The sequence below is a fragment of the Lutra lutra genome, chromosome 5, assembly GCF_902655055.1.
Source record: "Lutra lutra chromosome 5, mLutLut1.2, whole genome shotgun sequence".
Lineage (NCBI taxonomy): Eukaryota > Metazoa > Chordata > Mammalia > Carnivora > Mustelidae > Lutra > Lutra lutra.
In genome coordinates this window covers 25615948-25638279 of record NC_062282.1, presented here as the reverse complement: position 1 = coordinate 25638279, position 22332 = coordinate 25615948, and the positions used below count along the sequence as shown (strand labels likewise).

At 44.9% G+C, this 22332-nt stretch overlaps 1 protein-coding gene across 1 annotated transcript in view; it reads right to left on the bottom strand.

Moving 5' to 3' along the window:
- LOC125101068 (PDZ domain-containing protein 2-like) overlaps positions 1-22332 on the bottom strand; it is a 279856-nt gene that overhangs the window by 148614 nt on the left and 108910 nt on the right. Inside the window, exon 2 of the mRNA XM_047731696.1 lies at positions 3435-4275. Coding sequence (XP_047587652.1) covers positions 3435-3910 — 476 coding nt within the window. The 5' untranslated portion in view covers positions 3911-4275. The remainder of the gene's footprint in view (positions 1-3434; positions 4276-22332) is intronic.

The window sequence follows — 22332 nt, the reverse complement described above, 5'->3', positions numbered from 1 at the left end:
GAGTAAAACAAATCCCAGCTACGTTTGACAACACCCAGGCATAACAATTAGCCATCTTACAGACCTGTTCCCCAACCCTTTCTCATATTTCCACTCTCCAAGCTCCTCAGCTTTAGCTCTTTCAGTCCGGATGCCTGCTGACCACATCCATCTGAGCCTCTCTTCCTGAGCACACAGAAGTGGAATGGTGTGCTGAATCAGGTACCACTCCCAGCTGAGAGTCAGAAGAGGGAGACTGAGTCTCTCAGCTCGGCCAGTTATCACTGTGACGTCACGGGAACATTGCTTCACCTCTGTGAGCTTCTAGAATGATAAAACCAGCTCAGATGGGTCAAATGAAATGTTTCAGAGATTCACTCCTAACATGTTAGCATAGGTGGCTGCAGGTCACCTCCCTCCCTCCCACAGTCCATCATCCCAATGCACTTACACACAGGTCTCAGAGCTAATGGCTAGAAGACCTGTGGTGAGAACCCAGAATCCCAGACTCAGTTTACTGCTTCCCCCGCCACACCTATTTGCTCCCTCCTTGGAGCCTCCATTAAGGAGTCTAGTTTTCTGTCCCACTTTCTGTCATGACCCTGGGCCCATCACCTTTCTATTCTTCTGTATCTTCTTTCTTTGGAAAAAAACAAAAAAATGGATATCATCTTCCAAGGAATAAATTAAAATCACCAAAGAATCTTCTCCTGGTAGCTGGAAAGCCTTCTCATTTCAGGATCATATCTGCTTTCAGAGCCTGGGACAGAGAACTTTGTCTCATAAAGACTCCACAGCCTTAAGCAGGCAATGGGAAGAGCTTCCTGAACAGATATGAGGAAATTTATCCAGTATGGAAAAAGTCTTCCAAATCCTAAAGACTCGAGCAACCTCTTGGATCAGAAACTCCCAGTCTTTCCAAACACTGTCCATGTACAACAGTCATTGTGAAGCTAATGTGTTATTGAGCTATGACTAAACATAGGGCTGAGCCCTTTATATGCATTATTGCATCATTTAGTCATTGGATCAACAGTGTCCCCATTCCCATGTCACAGACAGGGAATCCGATGCTAAGAGGGATGATTTCTCCAAGGTCAACCAGCTTGTACGTGTGGGAGCCTGAGGAGGTAGCACTAGCTGTATGGTTCCAGACTGGAGTTCTTGACCATTATGCTCTCCTGCTGGATGTCCCCTCCCTGATCATCCTTCTACCTCTGCATCCAAAGCAGCTCCCCTCAAAGATGACAGCTGCAAATGGTGGGGACTCTCAGGGGCAGTTCTGGGAGGGCCGCCTCAAGCTCCATGTTGATCCCTGCTTCTAACCCTGAGGACCCAGCCACCAGGGACTGGAGTCACCTTCTCAACACCAACAAATACTATAGTGTCCAGTCCTGTTTCTTTTTAAAGAACAATTTCTAATTTTAAATAATATCCTTTCTCTTCAACACCCTTCCTTGTAAATGAAGCTTCTCCCAATAACTACCAGTTCAGGACCCAGCTAGGAGCCAAGAATATCTTTTCAGTCAGAGAGGCAACCCAAAGAGAATACTGATGAGAGTCTGCTGAGTAAGCACTCACAACACGGCAGCCATCCCTGTGCCAGGACTATTCCACGCATTGGCTCACTTAAACTTAGAACACAGTATATGAGCCTGATCACTCCTTGCCACGCCATGTCCGCTCTCCACCATTCTCCACTCTGCCCTTTAGCCCAGGTTGACAAATATGGACAGTCTCAATGGGCTTCCTTGCCATTGGCTTCTAGCTGGTTTCTGCTAATGTAAAGCTCTGGTAGAAGACTGAAGGGAAGGAGAAGATTAAATTTAAGCTACTTCTGCTCTGGCTTCTTCCCCTCAGGGCCTCCTTGGTTTAGATGGCTTCCTCAGTGAAAGGTCACCATGATTCTCAAGGTGACCCTCTTTCTATGATTCTCTACTCTTGGGACATAGGAGTGCTCCTCACATGAGCCCGTGAAGGCTTGACAAAAGTTATGCATCTCAGAATATCTTCAAACTTCTCTTTTCTTCTCTCTTCCATATATAACCGTTTCTAAAACCCCGGTGTGCAGTAAAGGGTTAACACAGCAAATTTGGGATATTCAACCCATGTACATTCCAAAGAAAGAACTGGTTCTTGACTAACTCCTGGGAGGTAACCTCTATACCCTTGGAATATTCTGCCTGATACCAGATAGTTTATGTTAATAATGTGATTTATGACAGGGGCAATTGGCCATGTGGCATTAGTTTGAAATCTGGAAGAACTAGACACTGACTAACTAAGGCCAGCTACATAGGACTCCATGTCTGGGTGACTGACCCCCAAGAAAAACCCTGATGCCAAGGCTATGAGCTTTCCTGGTTGACAACACTCCACAGATGTTGTCACACGTCACTGCTGGGAGAATTGAGCCCTTCTGTACAACTCTACTGGGAGGGACAACTGGGAGCTCGCACCTGTTCTCATTCCGGGACCCCACGCAGTATAACTTTTACCTTTGCTGACTTTATTTATTTATTTATTTAAAGATTTTATTTATTTATTTGACAGAGAGAGATCACAAGTAGGCAGAGAGGCAGGCAGAGAGAGAGGAGAGAGGAGGAAGCAGGCTCCCTGCTGAGCAGAGAGCCAGATGTGGGGCTCGATCCCAGGACCCTGGGATCATGACCTGAGTTGAAGGCAGTGGCTTAACCCACTGAGCCACCCAGGCGCCCCTACCTTTGCTGACTTTAATCTGTATGTTTTTCACTGTAATAAATTGTAACCTTTGCTGACTTTAATCTGTATGTTTTTCACTGTAATAAACTGTAACCTGAGTTTTTCTGAGTCCTTTGAATCCTTCTAGTAAATCGCTGAGTCTGAGGGTGGTCTTGGGGACTCGGATCCACCTGGGAAACAAGAGTCCAGCCATGACTTACTGCCATGATGGGTGGCCACAGAGGTGGAAAACAGACATGTGCTCATTACCCAAGTGGATCTTCCAGGATGGAGAAACCGGGGCCGAGGGCAGGGGTGGCTGGTGGTCCAAAGACAGTTCGAAGCATCTCAAGGGGCTTCTGGACTATGATGGGCAGATAGAAATATATCCAGGACCTAACCTTTGGTGTTCTAACCGAAGGGGAGATGCTGGGTCGAGCGGAAGAGGGTCTATAACTCAATGTGACATTTCGCATACTCTTGTGTGATGCACCATTTTGTTGTATTTCTAACCCAAGTTTCAAGAAAAAAGAAAAGTGAGTCTGAGTCCTCTAAGAGAACAAAGCAAAAAAGAAAAATACAAACACCACAATACTTCAGCTTAGTGCATTTTCCCTTTAGAGGACAAATGCCATTGGCTTCTTACCAGAGTAGGTCTCATAACCCTCTGCAGCTACAGACTGGAGCAGCAGACGTAAGTTAGCCCCAGGGGTCCCCCATCCAGCCCTTGCGCCAACTGGCGCTCCCCCACTCACCTGGCCCCACTGACATCAACTCCGACCATCAGCTGCCCATTCAGGGAGAGGATCTCATCTCGCAGTCGGACCTTCCCGCTCTTCCCGGCCGGGCTGTTCTTCCTCAGCTCTGTCACCCAGATGCAGCCAACGTCCAGTACAGGGCCCTGGTGGGTCTTCCTCTTCTTGCCCCCTCTGCGCTTTTCTCCGTAGTCCCCGAAAACAGGGATGTTCCCAAAACTGAGGCCCACAGTCTCTGCGTCCCCCAGCTCCTTGGTGAGGTACACAGTGCAGATTTCCATCCCCGGGGGGCTGCGGTCGGGTGGGACGGCGCTCTCATCCACGGCAAAGTTCAGCTGGATGTACTCCTGCAGCTTCTGGATGGCCGCCTGGCAGAGCCGCTGCTCGGGGCCATCCCCGCCCTCCCGCAGGCTGTTCTGCAGCCACTGGTAGAGGAGGGGCAGGTGCAGCACAGCATTGTCCTGGGTGATGGGCATGGTGCTCACTCCCAGACGCCAACATCATGAGAGGACCTGCTTCTGCGGGCTGGACCCCGGAAGGCCCCATGTCCCTTGGGAACCCTGGCTGTCATCGGCTTTGCCTGTGTTCATGTTCAGGCTGGCAGACGAGCCTACAGGATGCCTACTCGAGACCGGGCTGTTTGCTTTGGCAAGAGGAGGAGAGGACACAATCAGAGCAGCAGAGGAACAGCCGCTGGGCCTGCAGTGCTCTGCAAGAGAAGGAAGGAAGCGTCTGACAAGTTCTCGTGGGGCTCCCTTCACAGCAGGGCCCGTGCAAACGACCCGGAAATGCAGTATTCCTCCAGCAGCCACAGCATGACCTCACCTGGTCCCATTCAGGCCTGGAAGAGGAAAAAACAAAAAATCTCGGTCACAAAAGTGAGCCCTCTGATACAGACCAGATGGCCTCCTGTAACACAGAAGGACTATGTTTGCTTTTGTGAGCCAGGAAACTCATGCCTCTCCTCGCTCCCCAGCTAAGATCCCTCCATCCTGTATGCACAGACATACTGACAGACACAGACACACAGATACACAGACGCACACACACATACGTACCCTTCCCCCAGACAGAAACCTCTGGAACAATGACTTTCTCCAGGAAGTTTTCCTGATCATCAGGGAAATAAGATGACTTTCTCTAAAACAACTCCCATCAAACTCATCTCCAACCAGGAGGCCAAGTGAAAGACTCCTTGGAAGACACATGTAAGAGCTTACATTTTTAGGAAGTTAAAATCTACGTCCATTTGCTTTGATCAGCTCAACGGTATACACAGGAAGGCTCTCCATTCCAGGACTGACAGTGATGCCCGGAAGAGGAAGAGCCAATTAAAAGCACAGAGAGATTCAGGCTCTGGCTTAGGACAAGAACCCTCCTAAGCTCAGCCATCATTCCATCTTGATCACGCAGCCTCAGAGGGGATCGCGTCCCTATGCACTGTGCAGCTCTTAGTCGCTTCTCTTTTGGTTAACTGTTGGGACTGACCTACTCTTAGTCCAACCCCACAGCTATCTCCTCCAAAGAAATATTTCTCCATGCTTCTAGGTGAGGAGACTTGGCCCGCCCGTGGCTCGCCCTTGACCACCCTTGATGCATCCCCCCTGCATTGCCAGCTGCGGGAGGCAGGTCTCCCCTATGAGAGGTGGCAGCCATCCAGCCCCCTGAATTCTGCACGGTGCCTGGCACACAATATATCCCCACAAGGAAAGGCTAATTGAATTCCACTGCCCATCCACCAAAGAAAACTTTCAGCTCCATCCTTCGTAAACACAGAAAAATGACTCTTTTCATTCTCTTCTCTGAATTTCACTTTCTCCCAGAGAAAGTCAACATAAACTATGGCATCTAAGATGGAAAACATTGTCTAGCCTTCTCAGGAAGTGATTTAACAAGGAATAATAATAAATGGGCGAGGTGTCAGAAGCCATGTCAATAACACACGACCTTATTACTCAATCACAGTAAAGAAATTTCCAATATAGCAAGTTTTGAGCTTCCAAAGAACTCGAGTGCCAGCTATTAGTTGGTTCCAAATAAATCAAAAGCTTAGCAAATATCATCTACATAATCACATGCCTATTAAAAAAGAAATGTAAGATCAAAGAAAAGATAATCCATAAATGTACTAAAACTGAATGTTCCCTTTGGCCAAAATAAGTAACACCTCTCACTGCAAAGTGACTCCACACAGACATATTAAAATCTTATGAATAAATCAAAACATTTTCCATCAGGCCTAGCAATCTTTATGAGTCTCCGTTTTCTCATCTGTAAAATGAGAAAGTTAAGCTAAGTGACCTCCAAGGTCTGTCAAACTCAACAGTGAGGTCCTTAAATACAGTGACAGTGTCCCATTCATTGGTGTACTCCCTACCCCAGCACAGTGCCATCAACTTGTATACTCTCGATCATTTAAAACAATTTTTTAAAATATCCTTTAAATTACAATTTTAATGGTCAATGATTCAGGCTATTAGTCACAGTTCAGATGGTTCCATACCTATGAAAACAGGGTAAATATCTTAGGTAAGTTGCTCTTTAAATAAACCTGATTGAAGAAAACCCTAGAGAATTTTTCTTCTTGCTGTCGAATTGTAGTCATTCAATACATATTTACTGGACATAAATTAAGAACCAGGCTTTGAACTTGGCACTGAAAATATACCATCAATAAGGCAAATTCCTTGCCCTGAAGAAATTCATAGCTGATTGAGCTGACTGGCTCACCTTGGACCAGGGTCAGGAGACATCATCCTGACTGCTGGGAATGTTGTGGAAGCAGGGAAGGAATTTTGAGAACAAGAAAAATTATTTTAAGACATTTAGTCTTATTTTGGTGCTCATGGGCTATGTAACTTTTAAATTCCATACCTGTCATTGGGAATTTTCCAGTAATCCTTCCAGCCCCTTGTTCTATCAACTCCTTTTCCTATTTCTATAACCAAGGGGAGTAGAAGCATTCCAATCTACTAGAATGATTTGAGATGACTCTGACCATAAGAAAAAATACACAATTTTGCAATACTATAAAATGAGTGGTTCTTTCACAACATCCAAGGAAACATCCCAGTGAACAAATTTTCATTGACCTAGAGAAGATACAGCAGGCCAGAAACCTGCAAATAGTTACAAATACCAATATCCCTCAGTGGCTGATCTGTGCTGAGGTCCAAATGCTTCTCATCTTGAAGATCAATTTCAACAGGAGCAGAATTTGTGGACATGAAGGTCCGCTGAATGTTCCAGTTCACTTTTATCTATCATATTTAATTCTCCAATTAAAGTCCCATCTCAAAGCAAATAGCCATGATAATTTAAATTAATTTTGACTTGCCTGAAGCTGACAGCCTTAGCCATTCAAAATTGAGAATGAATGCTTCTTAACAGATTTTGATACTGTGTTTAGAATCTACCATCTTTCTCAGGTCCTCTTTCAGCTACGCTATGCGTGTCCAGTAGGGCAATATCACCCACAAGGGGGTGAAACGTAGTTCTGGAATGAGGAGGCCAACAAGTCTTAGATATTATAATGGTAGCGCCTGCCTGCATAACTCAATTCTATATGACAGAATCTTACCCCTTAGTATCTAATATTTTGTAGTAGAATTTAAATTAAGTTTTTGCTCCAGGGTGAGGAGAGCAGGACAATAATGCAAAAGATGGAGAAACACCAAACGAAGTGAAACAAATCATCTGACCAAAGTCATCCCGAGAGTCACCTGAAATCCAGAGGCTAAACCCTAAAACTGTCAGAGGGGTGCACAGAAGGGTCCTCGGGTTTATCCAGGACCTTATTCGAAGACAGATTTACATTGGGCTGTCTCGTATGAACTCCCTCTTGTGATCGTCCTGAATTCACGATGTCCTCCTATTCTGAACTCTGCTAAGTTTCAAGTTCCTTAGTTTTCTTTTCTTCTGAACTAGATTCCTCTTTTGACTTTTAGAAAATCTCACATTTTATTTTATTTTTTATTTGTGTCCAGTAAAAGAAAATCTCACATTTTGGAAGTAAACTAATGTTGATTAAAAATTTACTATTCATTCAACAGATGTTCATTGAGTGCCTGTCATACGCAGGGTCCTAAACTAAACAGTGTTCTTATAGACCCTCATGAAGCCTGTATTGTGATGGTGGCAAATTAGTAAACATAAAATACTATTATGTCAGATGGGTATTGATATTATGAAGAGAATTATGGTAGCATCAGAGCATAGTGAATGATGGAGATATGAAGGGATTAAGAAAGGCCATCTGGGGGCGCCTGGGTGGCTCAGTGGGTTAAGCCGCTGCCTTCGGCTCAGGTCATGATCTCAGAGTCCTGGGATCGAGCCCCGCATCGGGCTCTCTGCTCAGCAGGGAGCCTGCTTCCTCCTCTCTCTCTGCCTGCCTCTCTGCCTGCTTGTGACCTCTCTGTCAAATAAATAAAATCTTTAAAAAAAAAAAAAAAGGCCATCTGAGAAGAGACCAAAACAAAGTGAAGGGCTGAGATGAGAGAATCTCTGTAGAGGGGCTGTTCCCTGCTGAGGGACAGCAAGTGTAAAGGCCCTGAGGTGAGAGCCTGCTTGGCTGCCTAGGGATAGGCATGGGGATAGGTGTGGCTACGAAAGAGAGAATAAGGGGGAAATGCCCCCACTAAGCTAGATGCTTCCCTATTGTCTCCTTCTCTATAAATCAAAGGCATCTGACCCTACTTTTACCAACACTGGCTAATGGTTAATGTTTTCTGAGCATAACCATACTCAGACACTGTTCTATATGAGCACTTTCCAAGGATTGCCTTATTTAATTGCCACAACAATACTGTAGGGAGACATTATTAGTATATCCTTTTTGGAAACTCAGATAAATGACAAAATCAGAGTGGCTACTTAAGGCCTCGAGAGGCTAATTTTAAGTCTCATCAGATTTGGCCATGTAGACTTCGATCTGTCCTGTAACCACTGCTCCATTACCACCAATGGGCCTCGCATAACAAATAAATAGGTACCTTGTGTCAGAAGCCAGTGACTTTCTATCTAATAGCCATTCTCTCATTTTCCCTTCATTTTGTTGGGCATGATATATTCAACTAAAACTCGGCCTTTTGATAGTATACAGCATAGTTTTGGCCAATGGGATGAAAGTAGAGATTGCTGGATGGGGCTTCCATCAGCATTACTTACATGAAGAACAGAAATGAAAAGAAAAAAATAAATCCCCATGTTGTTTAATCATTGTTATTTGGATTTTTCCAAATCCAGCTAACTAGCCGAATTAACCCCCAAACAAATAACAAAACATGATACCCAGAATTGAGGGAATGAAAAGTAATAGAATCTAAAACACGGAATAGGATGAGAAAAGAAGGGAGGGAAGCAGATGTCAAGAACCTAGATATTTGGGGCTCCTGGGTGGCTCAGCTGGTTAGGTGTCTGCCTTCAGCTCAGGTCATGATCTCAGGGTCCTGGGATTGAGCCCCACATTGGGCTCCCTCCTCAGCAGGGAGTCTGCTTCTCCCTCTGCCCCTCCCACTCTTTCTCTCTGTCAAATAAATAAATAAAATCTTAAAAAAAAAAAAAAAAGAACCTGGATATTTGCAGACTGGAAAGGTGACCCTAGATATTTAATGTAAAATATTTGGTTAAAGTGCCACCTGCTATACCTTGGAAAGTCATTGATGTGTTGATTGAAGCTGTGGTATTAGAGAAGATGGTAGGAAACTTTTAGAATATGGGTAGATAACTTGTCATTCTCAGCAGAGTCTAGAGCTCCTCAACTGAGCCAGCAAGTGAGATGGGAAGAAATACCACTCTGCTAAGGAAGGTACTAATTTAATTAATTAATTAATTACTTGGTTAAGGGACAGAGAGAGAGAGTGTGTGGGGAGGGGTGGAGGGAGAAAATTCTCAAGCAGACTCCTCACTGAGCACCAAGCCTGATGCAGGGCTCCATCTCATGACCCTGAGATCATGGCCTGGGCCGAAATCAAGAGCTGGATGCTTAACTGACTGAGCCACTGAGGCGCCCCTAAGGAAGGTACTCTGGACATTCAGTCTGCAATCTAAATTTCCAGAAAGGCCGGTATTCTGGACCCTGCAAGGCTGAGAAAACGTGCTTTATCAGAGGAGGGTACAGGGTACCCTACCTGGACAGAGGTTGTGTAAGCCTGTCGCCAGAGGTGTGATTACCCACTGGAAGCCATGGTTCTAACTCTTCCAGCAGTGCACATTAAGTAGTATATGTTAAATTAAAATTTAGGGGATGGGCAGAACTCATAAGCTAGAAATAAAGAAAACAAATCATTAGGAATTGACCAGGAGCCTATTAAGCTGTTGGGGAATTGTATTGCCAAACCCCAAACCTGGTTTGTAACAGCCTGGGATGGTTCAATTCCCACAGCAATCTCATAACTCTTGTTTTCCTTCCCTTCCCTGGGCAATTCACATCTATAAGAAACCAGTAATGTGTAGAGTCCCCAGAAAGGGTGTCTTTCCAGACCTACCACAGGTGTGGCCATGGAAGACAATGAATGAGGAATAACCTCCCAGAGAGAGAAGAGGGCCATGGAGGGCAATGACCTGCCACAAGAGGGAGGGTTGAACTCTTGCTGTTCTTGCTTCTGAGGATTTGGTCATTGCTACTGGAGAGTAACTGCTATATTTCCATCCCTCCTTTTTAAAATGGAAGTTCTTATTGTAGTTCTTCTCTATCTTTTCTAGTACTGCAGGTTAGATGTGTCAGGGCTTAGTCACCAGGAATTATATCCAAAACTGATGGAAGGGACCATACATCACCCAGAGACCCAGGGCTCTAATCTTGATAAACTAACTGGATGAGGTTTGGGTGCCAAGTCCCTTGAGAATGGGGAATCTATCCCATGCATGGAAAGAAGGGTATGTTTGAGTAATCAAAAGACGGAACTGTGGCTAGCTGCCTACATAATATTTCTTCTCTCCTCTTCCTAACAAAAGTCCATCTGTGTTTAAGGAGCAAATATCCAGTCAAAAAACCATGCTTTGGGGCACCTGGATGGCTCAGTCAGTTAAGTGTCTGCCTTCGGCTCGGGTGATCCTGGGGTCCTGGGATTGGACCCCGTATTGGGCTTCCTGATCAGCAGGGAGCCTGCTTCTCCCTCTCCCTCTGCTGCTCCCCCTGCTTGTTCTCTCTCTCTCTCTGTGTCAAATACATACATACATACATACATACATACATACATACATAAAATATTTCAAAAACAAAAACAAAACAAAAAACATGTTTCTTAGTGCACCTTCAGAAAGGGTTGACCATAACATACAGTCTTGGCCTATGAAGTCGTTTGGTAGGGTTTTCAGAAAGGTTCTTTTTTAATGGGTATTCTTTCTTTTTTCTTGCTTAAAATGCATATGTGATGGTTGGAGCTTTGGCAGCCATCTTGTGACCAACCATAAAGCAAACATCCTTGAGCATCTATACCAATCCTAGACATTCTCCTTCCAGACTTATTACAGTAGAGAAAAAAGGGCCCCTACCTTGTTTAAGCTTTGTTAATTAGACAATCTGTTATAGGTGAACAAAATCCTTAATGAATACATTGCTTTAATTTACTCTTCACCCTCACATTCAACATCCAGAATATAACCCTGAGTGTTTCAACTTTAGCCCTGCTACTCTGTCCTCAGTAGCTATCATTAAGTTTCTACCTTGATTTGGGTCACCAAAACAACAACAACAGCAGTGCATGTTTTTGCCCCTAAAAGACCTAAAAGCACACATGAATTCATTCAATGTTTGCTAGCACCATTATGCAGCCCCCAATGCTGTGGAAAAACCCACAACTGACTGAGAAACATTGAAAATACAAATGATTATGATTCCTTTAGGTTGGCTTATGTTTTCTAAGAACAAGCTAGTGGCTAATTTTTAACTATCTACATGGCTGACTCTAGATCAGTAGCTGTGCATATAAGACAGAAGTTGATCTAACTTTTATTTCATGCAACAAGAGTCAGTTGTGGCAGGGATTATGCTAAGCTAGAGAAGAAATGATGAGCAGCCCTGTGGAGGCTGTGGTCCACTGGGCAAAGAGATTGTTAACTAACGTGTGTGAAGGGCCATGAAATGGTACATTTGTGGGCATATGATGGAGTCTGGAAAGTGAGGCTTTATAAGACCCATGCTGGGGTCTTAGGGGATGAAAGAAGTATTCCCATATAAATTACAGAAGATGAGGACCTAGATGGGACCTCAGGGACTACCACATCCAGTCTTCAATTTTAAAGAAGAGAGAAATACATATCAAGACAAGACAAAGATCCTTTGGTTTCTGGGTCTAATAACCCTTGAAAAGTAGGAAGAAAGGAAAAAGGAATGAAAGGAAAAAAATTGACCTGGCAACTATTTTGAGAAGCTAATACTTGAAGATACTGCATGTCCTCAAACATGCACTATTTGTCCAAATAACAAAAAAGAGGAATGAACAGAAATTACAGAAATTCATGAAACATCATGCATGTTTTCTATCATGACAAATGCAAAAAAAAAAAAAAAATCTGGGAAACAGAAAACCAAAATGAACACCATAAATTATTTCTGTTACTGCTAAAATATATTCGCCGTGGCTTCAAATACCAAAACAAATTTGTACATCTGAAGTTAGGACTCTATACTCAAAATGTCAAACTGTGGCCAGCTCTGGATTAATAATATTTCTGGAGTTTAGGTATCTTTTTTTTTTTTAAGATTTTATTTATTTATTTGATAGAGAGAGAGAGAAAGAGAGAGCACAAATGGGAGGGGCAGAGGGAGAGGGAGGAAGCATCTTAAGCAGACTCTGCAGAGAGTGTAGAGCCTGACGCGGTGCTCGATCTCACAACCCTGAGATCAGGACCTGGGCCAAAACCAGGAGTCAGACACTTAACCAACTGTACCAACCAGGTGCTCCAGGATCTCAATTTGATAATAACATGCAACTCCATAACATTTATGGAGCCACATTTTGTGAAACGGCAATCTAATATTTTGAAACAGTTGCTATCTCACATGGATATTTGAAGGAGACAGTCACAACTTTTATGATAGCAGCACCATAATCATGAGTCACTGTGCATGCCCATTTAAATGTGATCATCTTAATGTGACCATCATGTTCACTTTGTATGGACTGGGCAGCTATGAGCCACCCATCTGTCATCCGCAAGTCTACTGACCATTATTACCAATATACAGCAGGCATGAGAAGTTCTTCGATTATACTTGAGCTTCTTAAAAAAATTTTTGAGTCTAGTTGACAACACAATGTTACATAAGTTTCAGGTAAACAATGTAGTGATTCAACTTCCCTATACTTTGTTTATACTATGCTCATCACAAGTGTAGCTACCATCTGTCACCACACAACCCTATTGCAAAATCATTGACTAGATTCCCTACGCTATGCCTTTTATCCAAACTGGAAGCCTGTATCTCTCACTCCTGATTTGCCCCTCTTGAGTTATTTTTTTAAAAAATGTAGACTTACGGGATGCCTGGGTGGCTCAGGGGGTTAAACACCAGCCTTGGGCTCAGGTCATGTCCTGGGATCACTCAGCAGGGAGCCTGCTTCTTCCTCTACCTGCTCTGCCTGTCCTGCCCGCCACTCCCCCTGTTTGTGCTCTCTCTCTCTGACAAAAAAAATAAATAAAATCTTTAAAAAAATAGTCTTATTTTACAGTATTTTACTGTTATTTCTTTCAGAACAATTGTACTGTTTAGCTGCTTCTAGTGTTTAGAGTTTTGGGTAAATTCAAATTTATATTTATTTAAATTCTTAGCATGTAACTTCACAGTGTCTGACTTCATCATTAATTAGCAATGATTCAAATATTTATAATAGCCAGCAATACACTCTGCCGTTAGCTAGCTCTAGGTCCCCAGGCAGGTCAAGTAGCATCTTTGAGCCTCAGTTTCTTTATTTGCCAAATAAAGGTGTTCTACTAATTTTCTCCCCAGTTCTAGCATTTTCCTGAACTTTGGAGCTGAGTTAGCAAGACAAAGAGGGAGTTGCTAGCCTCATTTAGAAGCATATAGGCAACACAGGGAAGTTTTAAACTGCAGAAGAGATGGGCCAAATTGCTTTATCAGATTTTGAATATCTGCCAAGACAAAGGGAGGAAGGGGGGCCCTGGGGTGGTTTTACATTCATGTGCTTATAACCACAGTTCAGCTCTTCCAGAAGACAAGAAGAAATATATCCTACTGAATAAAAGCTCTTTGGAACAGCAGGAAAAAAAAAAAAAACCCAAAACACACAAGATTTCAAGAAGGGGGAAGCTCTTAATCTCACAAAACAAACTGAGGGTTGATGGGGGGAGGGGGGTTGGGAGAGGGGGGGTGGGGTTATGGATATTGGGGAGGGTATGTGCTATGGTGAGTGCTGTGAAGTGTGTAAACCTGGCGATTCACAGACCTGTACCCCTGGGGATAAAAATATATGTTTATAAAAAATAAAATTTAAAAAAAAAAAAAAAAAAGAAGGGGGAAGCAACTTGCCGGGGTGGGGGGGGTGGGAGGGGCTACTGGTGGTGGTGGTGGTGGTGGTACAAGAGGAAATCCGGTGTTTCCACTGAGGCCCCACAGACTCTCCAGTTTGGCAAGGACCTAACATGTGTAGAGACCAGCCTCCACTCCCTCCCTTTCAGTGGCTTCCAGGAGTCAGGGCTGGAGCAGTTGGTGCAGAGGCAGTATCCTCAGAGGAAACCAAAAGATCATGGAGCACAGCCCACCCTCCTCTTTGAGCATCCCCTTTTCCCGGGCCTCACTGTGGGAAAGGACTCAGACGATGGTCATGAGAAGCAAGTCAAAGTCATAGGAGTGAGAGAAAAGAGAATCCTCACTTGTCTTCTTCTAGGCAGGAGACCAGAATCAAGGAGAAGGAAAGCTCGAAGGAGTGTGACAGACCAGTGCCCACATTCTCAACGGTCCCCCTGTCCCATCTTGGCTGTTAAAAGGGGTAGGAGAGAAATGAAGTAGAGAGAAAAGAAGACAAGAGATGGCTGAAATTGAAAGGAACTAGCCTGGAAATCATCAAATGGAGGTTCTACCTGGGCACTGCTGTGATGACCTTGAGAGAGGAGAAGAAAGGAGGAGGATGAACGCATGGTCTCCTAAGATCCTGCCGTTGCTGTGTCAACATCACCATGTGGGAGCAGGTGCAAAGGTAGAGAATGTGGCCGGAGAAGGCCACCAGTAGGCCAGGGAGATGCCACAAGGTCACCCTGATCTTGTTCAACTTCCCTCATTCACGTCTTCTGGCTTCCAGACTCAGAAACATGAGTTCGGTCTGCACATTGAAAGAATGTCTGCCTCTCGAGTGTAAATAAATAGTTACCAGTGAGAGAATTAATTCATTAATTTTCAACTGGAAATGCAATTATGATGCAGGCAGGGTGCTGGCATCAACCTGCTCAATGCCTGCTTTCCCTATGGACAGGACGCAGAGGAAGGCAAGCTTCAGAACAAGGAGAACCAGGGGAACACACGAGGGCCCCAGCTGATGTATTCTCCACTTGCTCTCCCACCCCAGCCGGGGCTTTGCAGAGGAAAACTGTTCGCTTAGCTGAGACTCCCCGACACGAGACAATACTCGAAAAGGTATCCTTAACTTCAGCTCCCGGAGGTTTTCTTTTCTGTTCTCTGCATTAACTCCCCTTCTATCCATACCCCTTTCTCCAAACTATATACTGTAACTTCAGTAAGTGTTGATTCTTATTCTCTGAACTACGGGCATAATCACATTTTGGTCCATTCTCTCTAAGATTATTATGATTCGAGTTTTGGATTCTATGTTTCTGCAGAAAGTTTCTTAACTTGGGTATTCAATCTACGTACTAGCTTCATTCTCCACATATCAACTTGTCTTCTTTGTTTCTAAGTTCAGGGCTGTGGGGATGATCTCGCCATTGTCCCGGAGTACCAATGACACCTTCCAGATTTAACAAAACCACAGGAGACCAAAGAGTGGTCACGAAGCAGGCACTCAGCAGCATGGCTTTGATGCATGGTTCCAGAGTGTGCTCAGAACGGTGTGTGTGAGCTTGCGGGAGGCGAGGACGGGAGGGACAGAACTGAAGTCACAAAGGAAAAGTCGGGGGAGTCGATGTTCTTCTTACCACTCCTGACCTGGAGCCCTGCTGAGGAGCCTTATGCTGCTGGAATTCCAGAGAGCCCTAGCGCTTCCCAGAGCCCCGCGGCCCGGTGGCAGCATCCTTGCTACACAGATGGGGGAACAGATTGAGAGGGGACCTGCGATTCAGTGGAGTGTCAGAGCACTAGGCGTCCATGACGTCACTCGGCAAAAACTCACTTCAGCTTGGAAGCAGGTTCTCGGCCATTAAGGCAGAGCCTGTTGCCAAGGAAATAGGAAATTGGAATTTTTAAAAAAAAGACTTTATAGCTCTCTGTATTGGGGAAAATGTAGGCATTGGGGCATGTCTAAATGGGGGAAAGTAGACAGTTGGATCCATTATGGGTTTAAAGCTTTAGGACAGCAATCTGGTCTTTACACAGCTAGGCCCGCCGAGGAGATGATGTGGGCAATACCCCGCAGATCTGGGAAATTACCAAGATTAGGAAAATGGCCATTACCTGCCACCCACCAAGTTCCACTGAAGCATTTCCAACAGGCTTTAAGCACCCTGGTCAGATGACTCCAGGTATGGGATCATTCCTCCGCGAAGGAACATGTGCCAAGTTGGACTGTAAAGGAATCCTGTGAAAATCACTAGACCTGTTCTCAACCTGCGATCTGCAAGCCTCACTGCCCAAGGGGGTGATTAAAAACTTGGCCTACTTCCCCAGGCAGATGCTCTCGCCCCCTGTGTGGCGGGCCCCCGTTCTGGCCCTGCTCTCTCCTGCCCTGTCTTGCCATCACCCTCCCTTCCCACTGTTCTCCAAGACTGGCCATTACGCCTTCCACCCAAGTCTTTCCCACGGGTCTCAAGACCAGAAGAGAAACAGAAAGACGCCTGGGCTTCTGGGGTTCCTGGGTTGCACTAGATAAACACTGGATTCCTCAGGGAGGAGTCATTCATTCATTCACTCCTTCATTCAACAAATATTTACTGAATGCAGTAAATAAATTGACATCCTCACCCTCAGGAACTTAAAAGCTGAAGCAGTCTTCCCAGGCTGGGCTCAGCCTCAGGATCCCTGGAGGCCATGGGGGCATTCAGATATCTTCACTGGTAACAAGTGTCTCAAGTTCCTCCATTGTGACCCAGCTTCTCTGATGACAGAATTGGTTGGGTAGAACGAGAGGTGTTGGCTACTCGGTGACTCAGAACGGAGACCATGGGAACAAAATCAGCTCTAAGCTCCTGATGTTTCAGGAGGCCCCTCATTTCCCACCCAGGTAGGGGTGTTTGATTTAGCCAATAAGAATATATAGTGCCCAGTTAAATATGAGTTTCAGATAAACAATGAGTAATGTTTTAGTATATCTTGACTTTTGTAGGATGTTGTAGTACATGTATGTCCCATGCAATATTTGGGACTATTATGTTGAAATTGTATTCATTGTTTATCTGATACTCAAACTTAAAACTTAACTAGGTGTCATGTATTTTTTATGTGGTAACCTTACATCTTACCCCATCCCAAAATGAAGCTCTTGGAGCCTTTGACCTGTGTGCCTCATCTGCCATTTGTGAAGTAATCCCACCCAGCACCTGTGTTCCTGCCTCGACAAGCCTTTCACTTCCTCCTGGATGCAAATACCACCCATGGGCCACGGCCGCCCACACCATGCAGGCAGACGGTGAATGAGTCAGCCCTGGGATCAGAGCTCACCACCCCACTCAGAGGAGCTTCTCTTCTTGGCTCCTTGCCATCTCAGCCTCTGGTCTCATGGGCCCAAATCTGCTACTCCCAGCCCAGTTCCCTTCCTTGAATGCCCCTGCTTGCCTGGACTCTGTGAATCCTGGCCCTCTCTCGACAGCTGACCTCTTGTCCCACACAATACAACGAAAGGATGTCATAAGGATGAACAGAGACAAGGAACAGAAAACTGTTCCATCTAAATTCAAGAAGTACTTTACCAGTGACTGTCAAAGTATGATCCTAGAGCCACAACCTCCTGGGGTTTACAATCACAGCTGCTCTGATTTCATCAGTCGTATTTGCTTCTTTTTCTGGGTAAAATGTTATTTGAATAGCATAGCTCAAAACAGTTTGAAAATCACCAGAGTATATACATATATATATATATATATATATATATATATATATATATATATATACACAACCAATTCTACGGCTTATTTTGAGTTATAAAGGAAACTGTTAACTGTCTGCAGAGCATCTATTCCTTCTTTTTCACCCCCTAGCACAATTCTGATTTTTGCTCAGAGATTCATCCATCTTTCCCTGGGCAGTAGGTGTCTCAGCTCTGAAAATGGGCTGATCAATGGTAACATCCTTCCCTTGCCAGCAGTGGCTTCAAGAATGGGCAGGTGACCCAACACTGCTCAAGGTCATGAGGTAAATAAAGCCTTCTAGGGGTCTTTCTGAAAACCTTTCTTCACTCCTAAGACAAAGTGCCCAGAAGCAATGGTCTCTCTTCCTTCCTCTAGGTGTCTTCAGGGCTGAGTCCAATATCCAGAATTTCCACTGCCATCTTGATACCAGCCTAAGATGAAGCTTAATGTTGAGGATGGCACATTGAGAAGGAAAATGAAGTTGACATCTTGATGACATTGTGGATCCTGTAGGACCACTGAATACCCTTTCTATGGATGCCTGTTTGGGTTGGATTTCTGCTACTGGCATCCAGAAAACAACCTGTTAGAGATGTGGCTCTGTGCTTGGGGCTTCGAGTAAAAGGGAATGTCAAAGACAGACATGCTGATGTAAGTTTTGGAGATTTGCAGCAGTAAACGTGAATCTACCTGCCTCTATTTCTATCCCAGAAGGCAGAAATGTGCGCGTTCTTATTTCTCAGCACAGGAGAACTGAACTAGCTTTCCCTTTCCTATGAGTTTGAGTAAAAACAGGTCTAGTTTAATGTTAGTTGACAAAGTGTTGAAAATAAATGTACTGCTCCCTCTGACAAAACCTCCCTGTTTAAGCAGCCTCAGAACCCCAAGAAACAGCACATGGTGTTTGAACTACCTTATGCATTTTTGATGGGAGCACAGGCTGAGGTGGAGGTAGAGGCCAGAGTCCCTCAGACACCTTGAAGGTGCAGAATCCTCCAGCCCATGAGCAGAGCCTGGGCGAGCTCCTCCCCTCTCCGCCTTGGGGCGCTTGCATTTCCTGCCACCTTCCCTTCCAGGGAGGGTTGAGCTAACCCCCTGGCTTTGAGGGCAGAGTTCCTGCTCTGGAAACTTTCTACCCATGCTCGCTTCTCCTTTTGCAAACATTTCCATAAACCTATAAATTAACTTTTCAGAAGAGGGTTGGAGGCTACACTCTGGGCTGTTGACCCTGAAAAAGTGAGCTTGCCTCTCAGGGATTCTAAATGGTACAGTAGAGCCACGAGAAACTCACAATATCTTCAATCCATCAGCAAAGACATGACTAAAGTAGTGGATGGCTCCAAGCCAGTGGCTCTAATTTCAGGATGTCAAGACTGAAACAGACTGAAGGGCGAAAAGAAAATATAATATGGATTAATCATGGACACTAATAAAAACAAACACGTGAAACTGGCAAGAGGATGAAAACAGACATACCAAATCAAGGCCAGTTCATTCCCTAAATATTTATTGAGTCCTACCACGCCGTGCCAGGCGTTACCACGAGCTGCTAAAAATACAAACTGAATAAGTTCTCTTTTTGCCCTCTAGACATTTCCAATTTTTCTAAGGACAGACATTTAAATAAGATAAATCTCAAGGAATGAAAGAATTCACGACGTGGGACGTGGGACTTGCGTAAGGTGGGAGTCATTTACACAAGTCAATTTATATGGAATTCTCAGAGCAAACATGTAGGTCATGTTTTCATGCAACAGGCAAAAGGGGTGGTGTGGAGGGTGTGCCAGTGTGCTGGGTGGTGGGTGGGGGAGAGAGATTAATGTGAAGTTTGGGACAGATGACTGCCCTTCCCTCCTGATCCCTTCCTTTCCAATCCACTGGCCTTCCTCATGGAGGCAACAGGTTTTGGTTGGTGGTGGTTTTATTTATTTAATAGTTTAAGTGAGGGAATGTTATAACCAGATAGGTGATTTCATTTTAGAAAAGTATCAACATGGGAAAATGCTCACATAACAGGAGAGGAAGTAGGTCACGAAGTAGTTTCGACTGCATGTCAATTGTGTTAAAGAATGAAAACAATCTCTCTGAAGGGCAGTCACTAAAACGATCATTGTTTTCATCTCATGGAAGCAAATCTGTGTGGTCTTTCACCTCTAAATTTCTGGATTTCTAAATGCTTATGAACACACTTTGCTGATTCAAAAAATAGTATGCATGTGTGCGTACGTGTGTGTGCATGTGCGTGTAAGGATACGGATGGGATTTCTACAGATCGTGTGAGACCAGACAGCAAGGAGTTCAGATGGGAGACCATCCTCATAGCTCAGGCGCGATATCATGACCACCTGGACCAGAGCAGTGGGAATGGGGCAGCTTCTTGGGCCATTTCAGAGGCTGAGTGGACAAGTCTAGATCCCATGCGAGTTGGCTGGTGGGCCAGGGGATGGAGAAGAGGAGGAGTCGAAGGTGACTCCAGGGATTGGTGAGGCCTGGGGGCTTCCCCAGCAGAGGGGCCACTTATTCACACTTATTTGCCTCACACTCCAGGCATCTGAATATGGCCTTCTTGTCAGAGACCCAAAGTAGACTTCTTGCTTTTCTCTGGTCACACTGGCTATGAAAGTAGAGGGAAAAGCCAGCTCCTTCCTTCTTACTGTGACAATGGACTGTCCCTCCCCCACGGTCACCTACAGCACCCTGCTATCCACACCTATGAAGACTTAGTTGGAAACTCCCTGTCTTAACTTCCTGGGCCTGAGAAAGCCAGGTGTGTTATCAAAAGCTCACGCAGCTCAGCCTCTTTTAGGGCAATTCAAAGTCCAGTGTGGGAGAATCTTGGCAACAGCTAGTTTTCCATCCAGTGACTCTTTTTTTTTTTTTTTAAAGATTTTATTTATTTATTTGACAGAGAGAGATCACAAACAGGCAGAGAGGCAGGCAGAGAGAGGGGGAAGCAGGCTCCCCGCTGAGGAGAGAGCCCAATGAGGGACTCAATCCCAGGACCCTGAGATCATGACCTGAGCTGAAGGCGGAGGCTTTAACCCACTGAGCCACCCAGGCACCCTCCATCCAGTGACTCTTACCACAGATGTGATAGTCCACCAGCTTAGGGAGGCCAAGGCATTACCCGGGAGCCAAGGAGAGAAAACACACACACACATACACACACTGCTGCTCTGTGAGTGCAGCCCTCCACTCCCCCTTCCCCTCGCAATTTCCCAAAGCTCCCGTTCAACAAGGAAAATGTGGATCTGATTAGGAGATCTTACGATGGCCAAACACTTGCAGCCCCATTCTCACCTGACAGACAGGAGGGGGGCCAGTTTTCCATCAGAAAAGCCAGGGTAAGTGAGTGACAACTACACAACTGAGCTGGCTGGACCAAGGAGAAGGAGCGGCAAAGGAGAAAATTGCCTCTATTAAGTCAAATCTCTCCGGGGATAATGGACTGTAGAATCAGTTCCAGGCCACCACACTCTCTTTTGCTTGATCACATTAATTTGTCATTTTTTTTCCCAGCTACATTTCTATTCCTGCCACCTAATCGAGGGCGGGTCTACTCGCCACTGTGTAAAGGCCACGAGGAGCAGGCAAATGCTAACTAGAAAGCAGCACTTAGAATCAGTGGGCGAGGCCATGACTCCATGTTTCAAAAGGAAAATGATGTTGATTCTAAAAGTGATGTGATAAAGACAACTTTCAAAAGTTTAAGCATAAAGACCTTTGCACTATATTGTGATTGAGAAAGGCTACTCAGAAAACAAAACTTGGTCCGTGGTAGGCTGGAGTTGACTCTTGCTGGTTCCCAAAAGCTGACTGTTTTCCATCTTCCAGAATCTCATGAGCTGGCTGACATCAGGTTGGTAATTTGAAATCAGCCACAGAGGGAGTATTTACACCAAGGAAATTGGCAAAAGCTACAAATCAGGTCAGCCTCTCCCCTAGCCATTGTTTAAAATATTCACAGGACTCTGCTGAGTGTGATCCTCTTCTCGTGCAAAGGCCTACCTATATACACACTGATGTGTGGTGTGTGTGTGTGTGTGTGTGAATCAAGAGGTAAAGTAGTTAAACATTAACTATTTTAATTCTAGCTAATGAGACTAACATAATATTTTATATCTTCTTTTACTTTATATATTTTTTTCTACAGTGAATACATATTCTTTGTATAATGACCAACATTCTGGAAAAGGGAGCAGTTCCTTTCCTTTCCTAGCTCTCTGACTCACCCTTTTCCTCTCCTTCCTCTTCTTTTCTCTCCTCTCTTCCTGGCCTCCCAGGTTTTTATTCTCTTCCTAGGCTGGTGCTGAAATTCCAAACGACTCACCTACCTGACGTAGGCAGAACGCCAGGTAATGAGAACAGGAGAGCTGACTCTGGGGTCCAGGTGCACAGAGGCCAAACTCTGCCCGAGTCAGGCTCAGCTGTGGGGGTGACTTGGCTTTTGGACCTTTGTCCTGGGCACAAAGCTGTTATTGGTTAATTAACAAAGGAGCGACGGCCAGGTGATGACAGTAGAAATCTCAGCCCGGGTGACCCCAGGCTCTGCAGATGGAGCAACGCCATTTCCTCAGGGATTCACCTCAGCTTTCACCAGCTACATACTCGCCACTCCTATTATCTGTAAGGTGGGTGACCATTTAACACTTTCGTATCTAACACCTCATCGTATCCTTGCCAGAGTTGGGTGTTCTCCGGA